This window comes from Lipophrys pholis (assembly GCF_963383615.2).
Source record: "Lipophrys pholis genome assembly, chromosome: 1".
In the NCBI taxonomy this organism is placed as follows: Eukaryota; Metazoa; Chordata; class Actinopteri; order Blenniiformes; family Blenniidae; genus Lipophrys; species Lipophrys pholis.
This window is the reverse complement of record NC_137635.1, coordinates 39,741,734-39,752,842: the sequence shown is the minus strand read 5'-3', so window position 1 is coordinate 39,752,842 and position 11,109 is coordinate 39,741,734. Positions and strand designations below refer to the sequence as shown.

Sequence of the window (11,109 nt, the reverse complement as noted above, 5' to 3'; positions counted from 1 at the left end):
AATCAGACAAAGATCATGCTTTTTTAAAAGCGTCTCACAGAATCCAATGACGATGAAGGTTGCCCAATTGACTGTGACTAACCGCTGGTATAACGAGGAAATAAAAATATCTAGCTCACACACAGAAAAGCCACAGGGGAAATAAAGTCATGAACTACAAATATAAATAAGGCACCAGTGGTGTTGCAAAGTACATGTTGTGAAAGTGCCTCATTTATATTGATGGCAGTGATAGTGACATCTGAAGTATCAAGGATGAACAGTAAAACAGAAAAAAAAACATTACAATTAAACTGGAAGCTGCCACATCTGTGGTTTACCAGCTTCAGGTCTGAAGAGAGGCTGCATAACATCCTGACAGTCTGTCCAACTTTATGTGGTGTTGATGGTCTGGGTTTTCCTGGTCTTGCTGCCCCCTCATCCTCAAACAGCAGATCAGTAGGCACACCGGTACCTGTTGAATCTGCAGACACAATAAGGCAGACGGGCATCGGACTCTATCCGTGTTAAAGCGTGACATTATTGTAGTGATGTTGAGTCTGACCTGCTTGTAAAGGTGGCCCTGGCTGGGCTCTCAGGAGGAATAGGGTGGACACTGTTTGGGTCTTCACCAGCCCTGGTGTCCTGGACCATGCAGCCACAGAAACCACTTCAGTACAGTTAACCTCCTGCATCACTGTAGATGCACGCCGTTGAGCACAGCGGAGTTCCAACTGAACAGACTAGCAAGAAAATGGAAAATGAAAGAAAAAGGTAAATGGTCTTAACTTACATGCCACCGTTTCACTGATACAACAGTATGATAGTTCTTTGCACTGTTTGTCAAAATAACCCATTCACATGCACACATTGGACGCAATTCCAGGTTCAACACTTTGACCAACGACCCTATGATCAAATAACTGAAAGACAACCCACCTATGTACGTAGGTTCTCCTTGATCCAGGTAAGAGTTATTGAATCAGGTCAATTAGACTTGGTTATATGTCCAGGAAGACAATACTCCCTTTTTCCAAGTGGCCAGTTAATTATTCTTGTTAATGTTCCAAATGTCATTGCTCAAACAACGTGGAGGTTTTTTAATGGTTCTTATTCTTAGCAAGGAGCAAATCATAGCATTACTGACATCTATAATAGAGATTCGAAAAGCACTGAACCCACCGTGTCTTCAGTCAAAGCTACTGAATGAGGCCAGAGGTTGTCGAGTCTGGACTGTTGACACTGTTTTATATCCCTGCTCTTTAACAGCAGAGGTCCCCTCCACTCATACCTGCTGGTGCAGGTACCATACACATCTGTCTGAAGAAGAGGGAATATAAAAGTCTGTTTATCAGCCTGTGAATAGTATGACTCAATGATTATAATGTTCAGTCCCAAATATGGTGGACTCATGTTGATAGTGACAATGTACAAAATAAAATTAGTGAGTGAAAACATGCACATATTGGTTAGTCAATTCAAACTGGGCTATATATGTATGTTTTTTTGTTTAAGTAAAAAGTATGTAACTTATATAAAGTCAAAAGAGACGCCATCTTGATTCTTTTGGGGGGTTTTGCGCAGCATTGTCTAAACGTTCTTCACACAGATTCATTAAACTGAAGAACCCACCTCCTTTTCTAATTCCAGTTTGGATGTCATGGGGGAGGTCTGGAGCATGCTCAGTATGGCCCTTTTAATGTTTAGGGCCCACACCTGCTCCCCCTCCTGGAGACAGAGGGCCGTGACCTTTCCCCCTTGCAGGGAGAACTTGAGGCGCGTTCTCTCCAGTGACTCCCTGGGAAACAAAAACACCAGATGAGCCTCTTGAGACCAGAGAACACAGACAAGTGGAGCATCTGAAGAGAGTATCACATTCATAGAAAAAACAGTTGTAGCATTCCTGAAGGATCTGAACTTAAACTTTTATCGGTGGAAATGAAGAGCAGATAAAAGTACATGAGCACGGTATAAGATGTACTGTGTATTACCTCAAACCTTTTAAACGTTGCACAGAATGTTCTTTTTGCGAGGAAAGCCGCTTTACCTGTGGATTTCTAATCTATTGGACAAGTATGGACATGAAATCCCAACATCATGTGGTTTTTTTTTTTCATGATTTTTACAAACAATTGAAAGAGCCTACCTGCATCATTAAGTGACAATTGGAGACCACCTCGATATCAACCACACAGTCCAAAGCCAGGCCATTTCTACCAGCGCTCGAGCCTTGAAGGGTGGTGGCAATTGTCGTGCTGTACCTGTAAGTGTACCTCACTCCTTTCTGATAGGACAGGTCAGAAGGAGAAAATCCTATAGACAAAAGATTCACATAGTCGAAAAACTGAAATGTCCTGATGGTTGAAGTTTTATGTAACATAGCTTGAATGAAAAAAAACAACCCATGTTCTTATATTTTTGTCATAAAGCTTGCATAAACTTATACAGCAAAGACAATTCTCACCTGAACAAGTTGAATCACAGAGATTTGGTTTTACCTGAAGGCAGTCACCTACTAAAGGAAAGATCTTTATTGAACAATATCTCATAAGTGATGATAAAACTATTACAATTAAAGTTAGTTTGGCAGATGTCCATAAGATGAGTAGTAGATCATCCAGAGTCATACCACCCAACACAATTAATAAACAAGAAGCAAGCCAGTAAAACTTACCTTGTAGTAGCAGAAAAGTTAGAATAATATGTAAACATTCAAACAGCAATAGCAGCACAGCCATAGCTACCAAGAGTCACCGCAGGTCGGGCTGCCTCTGAGCCTCCACATCTAAGTGAGATGAAACCCAAGCACTGTTCGCAGTCCCTGAATGACCAGGCTTGTGCGTGGGCTTCCACAGTGACCCACACTCCACACAGCAACCAATCAGGAAATACTTGCATGCTGGAGATACAAACATTCGCTGAGCCAATCACTTGACATAGCGTGGGGCCTCACACATCATAAAGTTTTCTTACACGGCCAACGTTTTAGACAGGCTTGGGACATGAGCCAGATTAGAAAGACAAAATTCTCTTTTTTTGAAGAAAAGGTAAACAGTTTAAAAGCTGCCATTCACACTGACACACATGAATGAGACGGGAGTGGTGGCACACGTTCACTACAGAGCAGGGATTTTCAAAGAATGGGACTCATGAACCAGATTGCATGTTTTTAGATTATATGAGGAAACTGGAGTACGTCCACTGGGAGGCATTTAGTGTTTGACCCAAAGAAACTTCGACACATTGACAGGCCCACCTTGACCAAGAGAGCCACAGCGGGCCCAAAATGTGTATTACATAAACAATAATTGTGTGTTACGCACTCTTTCTTTTCATTTTGGGTTCTTCACAAATATTACAAGGAATAATGTTTTGGTGGGTAAAGGCATCCCACTGACCACTAGATTCAGGTAAATGAGTAATCATCTGCAGAGCATTTCATTTGATTGGGATTGTGATGAACTGGCCAGGCTTTCTCTCTCTCTTTAAGAAATCTTTAAGAAACCTCATAAACTGTGCCGAAAGTGAGACTTTGGAAGGTTTATTCAGTCTAAATCAAAATATTTTGTTCTCTTTAAACAGCAAATATTCTATGCGTGGTTGAGTTTTTGAAACTTGAAATAATATACTTAATCCATTAGTTTAGGAGGGTGTCAACAATAAAAAGCAGAGCAGAATTGAATCGTTTATTGACCTTTATCTTGGAAATGAATCGAGGATAAACACTCATAGCTGGACACTTTGTTATTTTGACCATAATCAATAAGCCACATAACCACTGTTCCAGTTCCAGTCAGTTAAAAGGTGGTTTGTAAACTTCTCAGAAGACAAAGTATGGAGGAACTGTGACCAAATGAAAAGAGGGACATCTAGTGTCTGTCTTAAAACAGGTGAAAAGTGAGGCTTTGGGAAGCTGCGGCGGCGATTAAGAAGACTATCTCTGAGCCACGTTCTCCGGCTGAACTATAACCAACTTACACAACACGCCCTCCATCCCCATCGCCTTCCCCCATCATTACCAGGCTGCCTCCCGGTGCCACCTACTCTCCACGCCGCGCCGCCGCGGTCCACGCCCGAGCTGCGGCGTCACTCACTGCGTGCTGCTCGTTCACGGTGCATTCAGGGCCCCGAGAAAAACTGGATCTACCCACTTTAGTTTAGAAAAACACAGTTAACCCCCCTTTCAGGGAAGCTTTGGTGAAGATAGTATCTCTCATAGTAAATTGCTTTTGCATATTGTGCAACATATCATATGGTTGCTTTATATGAAATTCATCTCGTAAAGAAAACGTACATGTTGCGTATAAACAGTTGAAACTGTGCTAAAACGGTGGATCCACTATCTGTGAGTAATTTAGTTTGTTTAACAAATTTGTGAGAACGTTTACAGGTTATTGGGTTGTAACTGGGAGATTTTGGCAGCAGCGCTTTATTTTTAATGCGATGGTTGCCTAAAATTTATATGGACAAGAAAGAGAGTACAGTTAACCAGCGGACCGTGAACGCAGCTGCAGTCCGGACCAGGGGGCGTAGGTTTGACCGGCTTCTCGGAGGCTCAGACACAATGAACCGTCAGACAGTGAGGGGTACGCATGTTGGACCCGGTGTGCTAGCACGATTTTAGCACACTATTACTCTCACTCGTGCCTTTTCCTTTGTTCACTTTGTGATCTTTTTTTAACTGCGGGTACAATGTATGGCGGTAACGAGGCGTAGCTGGAAACGGTCGATTCGTCGAGTTTGATGAAAACGAGGTCGGGCTCAGGCTGCCGTTAGCCCCTCCTGGTGGATTTTTTTCTTTTTTTTTCTTTCCAAACACAACAAAACTTAGTAGATAACAATGTCGTTGACTGCCTCATCTGATTACTTCGCCGCCGAGTGTCTGGTTTCGATATCCAGCGGCCCCGTCCTGCACAGACCCACCCCGGTCGCCCCCGCCAGCCAGCCTGCCCCGGTGGGCCTGCTCCCCGGGGAGCCCGACGGGTCGAGTGAGGACAGGGAAGTGCGGGAGACGCTGAGGCTGGAGGGGGCCAACATGATGGCGGTGGCCGGTATCCTCACCGACCTGCACGGCAAGTTCCGCCCCATGTCGGCCTACTCGGAGAGCAGCAACTCGTCATGCGGCGGGGAGAGCGGCTACACCACGTTGTCCGACCCGACCACCCCTACCATGACCCCCTCCGCCACCCCGATCCCCGGGCAGCAGCAACAGCTCCGGGGGGGAGGTGGCGGCGGCGTGGGCCCCCCCAGATCCCCGGTCAAACGACACCAGTGCACTTTTGACGGATGCAACAGAGTTTACGGGAAATCATCCCACCTGAAAGCGCACATCCGGACACACACAGGTAACAAGTTTGATCACGTGTCGTGTGGAATTTTAATGTCCAGCTTTTGTAACGTTTCGTTACTTTTACACGAGCGGCGGGGGGGTTTATCGAATTAACTCATCGGTAGCAGGGCGGTGGGTGTTTTTTCTCCCCCCTTTTTTTTTAACCACCGGTTTGATACAATAACGTGGGCAAACAAAGAGAGAAAGACAGAAAAAACTCCCCTCAGAGTCTGACAAAGAAGTAAACTAACAAAAGAACTGGGCTGGACGTTAAAACCTGTGACGAAAGTCTTCCTCCGACTGGATTTGCATATGAAATGAACGTAAGATGAAACCGGAACGTCGACAGCACCGAGTTGATAGGCGGACACCGTTAATGGCCGGAGCAAGTGCACAGAGGGAGGGAAAGAGTGTTTAGTTTGTCCCTGGACATCACCTCACCTGACAACCACTTTATTCTCCCTGCGAGGTGTGAATTGATAGAATAAGTTCGCACAAAGACGCCTGTCCGATCATGGAGGCATTACCTCTGCATATTTTCACACGTTGCGTTTTGAGAATCTCTTAAGCATCTTATTCTCTCATTCGTGGATTGTCACGTTGCAAACCCTTTAAGGAGCAGAACCCCCCCCCCCCCCCCGCCGGGAGCCACAGTGAAACTGTTGGTTTTCAGCGTGCTGCATGTGATTTTTCTCGCAAATGAGGGGAATCTTTGGTGTCCAGTGTCACTGAGCAGGCGCAAATGGATTAAGGGCAGGAAACGGTTCAGAGAAACTCTGGTGGGAACGCCCACGGAGGTTTCTGCAACAACAACGTGGCCAGGCTGCTTTGTGATCTTGAAAATGGCACCGAGCATCCTACTCGCTGATCCTGGGTTTGACTCGTGTTGTCTGCCAGAGATTAAGGCTAGCTGTAGCTCAGGACGACTAATCTCAAGCATCTTAATCCACGATTGGTTTTGTCACTTTATCGACAATTCAGGGATTATCTTTTTTTTTTTTTTTTTTTTTTTTTAACCCCATATTCCGCAAATGCAAAGAAAGCAGTACATTATAGTCAGCTTTGGGGTTTTAAGAGGTTAAATTGAAAGTTCTATTTATGGATGTAGGTAACTTATTTCTATAGATTGTGTATAAAGATTCCAGGTAAACAAAATGTATGGCCTTCGCTATCTTGAAGGGAATGACTGCAGACGTAAATACAAGTGTGGGGATCATTATAGGATTTAATACAATGTTATAAATTTGTGGAAATCAGATGTTTGTTAATCTGCAGATTTATCTTGCCCTCAATCAAAAGGTATGTATGGTATGGTCAGGGGGGAATATGAAAATGCTCTTATTCATGAAACTATACCTAATAAATATTTAGGTAAAAGATTGTTTGAATAGCCGTGCAATAGATTCCCATCAATTTTCAGATTGCGGCACCAAAACACAAACACTTGCAGGTTAAACCTGTGACACTTGACCTAATTGTGTAATATTATTTAATCCATACTATTTCAATCTTTGACTTTTCTTACGCGATTCGGTTGCTCGGGTGTTGAAATCATACAAGTTAATCAGTAAAGACAGCACTGATGTGAAGTGGATGCCGTGAATCGTGCTGGCTCCGTGCAGACGCCTAGTGTTTGTTGTAGTAGCTGAGTGTTAAAACAAAAAAAACAGTAAGTGTTGCAGCATGTGGTGAAGAGAGTGGGTTGTGAGGCCGGACCGCCATACGTTTGCTCCTTAAACAAATCCGTTGCACGCTTGGAGTGTGACCCTGGTGGTGTTACTGCTGATTGATGTGGTGGATGATGGTTTCCCTCTCGTTCTGGTCTCCCTCCGTGCTGCAGGTGAGAGGCCCTTCCCGTGCACCTGGCCCGACTGCGAGAAGAAGTTCGCCCGCTCCGACGAGCTCGCCCGCCACACCCGCACCCACACTGGCGAAAAGCGCTTCCTGTGCCCGCTCTGCGAAAAGCGCTTCATGCGCAGCGATCACCTGATCAAGCACGCCCGCCGCCATCCCGACTTCCTACCTTCGATGCTGGGACGTAACAAGGGCACGTCCTCCTCTTCTACCTAAGCCGTGCACGTTTTGGGTGATTTGGGTCTGTGGTTTCCTGCACTGTGGGTTTCTGTGGGAGGTCGCCGTAATCTGAAGTTAACCCGCCACAATCAGATCCACTGATTTAGAATTCAGCGTTGTGGTGTAAAATAAATGTGCACACTTGCATTCACACACAAGCGACACACAGGGTTGGGTGTTATTCATCCACAGTTGAGTTTTGTGGCCACTAAATAACCCCTTCGATTCAAGTAGAGTTTTTAAAACTGTGATGTGTAGGAATTGGAGACCGACGGAGAAATGTGCTTTGTGATTCAGCTTATCGTTTCCTGAAAGCATAACTGTGGACCTGGTGGGCTTTCATCTGCAATGCAAGTTGCACGCGCATCAAAGCACGAGTGTGACGTTTACAGCGTGTTTGAGAGCAGCTAACGTTCAGAAGTATTCCTAAGCTTCTCTAAAAACAGTAGTGAGCTGGCGAGATGTCATCACTCCACCTGATTAATAAGACACATTTTATGTAAGTCAACTGACTCCTGACTCAGTAGTCATGAAAATATCTTGTGAAACATTCAACTTCAGATAACAATCTTATTTTTGATCGGTCTATTGGAAAAAAAATCGCTGGAAAATCAAAGTAATCGCTCCTTTCTCTCAAGTTAGAAATACCTAATTTACAATTGTATACTTGTTTTCCTTGAACCAAAAAAAAGTTGCGTGCTCCTTTGAATGTTTCTGTTCTTGACCTTCTCTCAGAATAATTGAATTTTTACACCAGGAGAGGAACCTGAAACATGAAGCAGATTTCATCTGATAGAATGAACCCAACCCTAAACACAAACTCTTCGTGGTGAACTACAACACTCTCAGACTGCAGGGATTTGACACATTTTCTGTAAGAAAAAGGAAAACTGTGCACAGTTATCATCAGCCAAAAGTCCTCTGGTTTCTTGCGGTTAATTTCTAGATTGTTGTGCTCCTTCAGTATCATTTATTTGCCGCAAGTAGCACAATTTTGTGATTTTTAGATAGCGAGGCAGTCACTAGAGGATTTTTTTTTTTTAAACCTTTCTTTGTTTTAGCTTTGCTGATTCTACATTTTAGTGGTGATACATTCCTTCATTTTTTATTACCTTAGCACATGAGCATCACTATGATGGTAAATTCCCCCCTTATCTTTTCCATTATACCCAATTAAACTGTAGATCAAACATTCATTTGGCCAGACGGTGGATCAGATTTAACTGTGGAAGACCTGTTTGCACGCCATCCTCAAGGCAAGATTAGTTTTTATCCATCAAATGGTAACACATAATACTCAACAGTATTATGTCTAAAAACTGATGCAAATGTATATAAGCTTTATGCTTTTAATGTAGAAAACTGGTAATGCTACTAGCAGCAGAATTAATACGTGATGAAGTGTAGTCCTTATATTAGGGGTAAAGTTATACGCTTGATAGGATGGCATTGCCTGCGAGTGTTGGTGTGTATGTTTTTAATTATTGTTTTTTTTTTTTCATATATTTACTTTTTTTTTAGTGACAGAACTGGGAACAGTGTATGCAATGGTATCTAAATATTTGAAAGGTTTGGGGGAAGATGACATGAGTTGAGCTGGATTTTGATTTAGATTTTGTTTTCTCCCCCCACATGATTAGAAGCGCCCGCTGAGCTCCTCAGCAGTGCAGCGAAAGGTGTCGGAGCGCATTCCTAGATCAGGTGTTCCAGTGGCATTTCTCTCAAAAGTAGATTAAACATTAAGCCTCTGATTGTTTTGACCTCAAATTTGGTGAAACATTGAGAAAGATGTTCTGAGCAGCATTAATCATGGCTCTGTTCTGTTTTTGTCTCACGAGACCAGACTTGGCCATTCATGGTGTTGGTGTGAACTGTATTTCACAACCAACAATCTTTGGCTCAAGCATGAATTATATATATAATATAAAAAAACAAAACATTTTTCTGCCTTTAAAGTGTAGCCTACCTGGTTATTGATCTCGCTCTCTCTGCAAACCAATTCCTTTATCACTGATCTGCTTTGAAAAAGCCACTCGTTCAACAACCAGCATCAAGTGCTTGTAATTTGACTCCAGCCTCCTGCTGTTTCTGTATCAGACGAGCGTTGACTGCTGCCTGAAGTCTGAGCCTTCCCCTCAAAGGAGGATTTCTCATTATTTTAATATCCAGACTGGCACCTGTCCAGACATCCTAAAAAAAGGGTCTTGTCTATCAGGAACTGCCCCACAAAGAACGTCCTCCTCCTCCTTTTTTTTAAATTTTTTTTTAACCAAATTAAACAAACCTCAAGTAAAGTGTGTATTTTAGATCTTTTACATCCCGTGTCCAGGTGTGATTCTAGAGACCTTTAATGTTTTTGTAGTACTTCCACACTGTTTGTACCGCTCACAGACATATTCCTTTATCTCAGTGAACAACACCTCTTCAGGAAACTCTGAAAGCCTTAAACTATGTCATAACTATTTTGCACCATGTTTACAGTTGATCATCACGTAGGTATATAAAAATATATATATGCGCCCTCCTGCAGGTGCATTACACAAACTCATTATGCAATATCGCACTTTTTTTCTCACCGGTGCATTTGGCTGAATAGTGTGACGGCGAGCACTGTTACTCTGTCTCTACTCGGAGCACTGTGGAACTTTGCTGATGTGTTGATAACCAATGGTTTGCAAAAAAAAAAAATACAACTGCCTTTTCTAAGTGCTTTAGAAAGCGTGTTAATAGAACTTGGTATTGTTTTTCTTTAGTTAATTTTATTTTTTTTTTTACATTTTCTCAGTTATCCAGGTTGTCTGTTGTTGTGGAATCTGTTTTCTTTTCACTGTACTCGGGTGTACCGACCTCTTCATCTCTGCACTAAGCTCAAACAGAACAAATGCAGATGTCTTCCTCATTCACGTCAAGCAACTTTCAGAAACCACCTCACTGTCGATTTTAATTTGTACTCACTGAAGTGAATGCAATGCTCTGGTTTTCTTTGTACACATTTCTTCTCTGTTGGGAGTTTTAGGTTGCTGCTGGCAGTAGCCTCGAACACATGGGCTGTCTTTACAAAGAAATATACAAATGTACTTTTTCAAATGGGAATATTTCCTTCCGTCTCTCCTCAATGATGGAAGTGTTGCAGACTCTCAGTGCTATAATATCAAAAAATAGACCAAAACATACCTCACATTTTTTCTTTTTCTTTTTTTTTTTTGCAGTGTCTGTACAAAATCCATCCAAACTATTTTTCCGAAATTCATGGAAAGCCATCGAGCTTTTGGATTTCAGAAATCTGACTCCTATCAGGTAGCTGATCTGTCATGTACCCTTGTCCTTACTGATTCTATATGCAACTTCACTACTGCCTGCTCTGCAGCAGAACTCTCTATTCGCCTCAATGAACTTCTGTTGCTCATGGAAGGTAGTAAATCTCTATACTGGATGATTCCTGCACCAGTTGTCTTTAAAGGTCGTGCTGTGGTTTGATGGGCATTGGGAGAAGAAAAGAAAGAAGAAAAAAAAAACAGTACAAAATATCTGTAGACTGTCAACTCACTGAACACATTGTTTGAAAAAGCGCAAGTCCAAATCGATCTGTTCATATCACTGAATGTGGCGCGATGACGGCTGAGCATAATTAATTTCTGCGCTGCCTTGTCGAGGAAGAAAAAGCGATAATTTGTCTTGTCACCACACTAATTCAGATATGCACATTGTACAGAAGTGGATGTTTTGTT

The 11,109-nt window shown here is 42.8% G+C and overlaps 1 protein-coding gene across 2 annotated transcripts; it reads left to right on the top strand.

Annotated features, from left to right (window-relative positions):
- The first annotated feature begins 4,534 nt into the window (after window positions 1-4,534).
- LOC308123123 (Krueppel-like factor 13) lies at window positions 4,535-10,871 on the top strand. 2 transcript variants are annotated; one of them, XM_080485414.1, is made up of 3 exons: window positions 4,541-5,324; window positions 7,149-7,394; window positions 10,591-10,871. In XM_080485414.1, the coding sequence occupies exons 1-2, from the start codon at window positions 4,820-4,822 to the stop codon at window positions 7,376-7,378; spliced, it is 735 nt and encodes a 244-aa protein (XP_080341540.1). In that variant the 5' UTR covers window positions 4,541-4,819; the 3' UTR covers window positions 7,379-7,394; window positions 10,591-10,871. The 2 variants fall into 2 exon arrangements, with proteins under 2 accessions (XP_080341539.1, XP_080341540.1); XM_080485413.1 differs by lacking the exon at window positions 10,591-10,871 and having other exon boundaries at window positions 4,535-5,324; window positions 7,149-8,257.
- Window positions 10,872-11,109: the final 238 nt, after the last annotated feature.

Coding starts and splice junctions, on each gene's coding strand:
- LOC308123123 (XM_080485414.1), top strand. CDS start 4,820: ATGTCGTTGACTGCCTCATCTGATTACTTCGCCGCCGAGTGTCTGGTT. Junction 5,325..7,148: donor GCACATCCGGACACACACAG/GTAACAAGTTTG, acceptor TCCGTGCTGCAG/GTGAGAGGCCCTTCCCGTGC.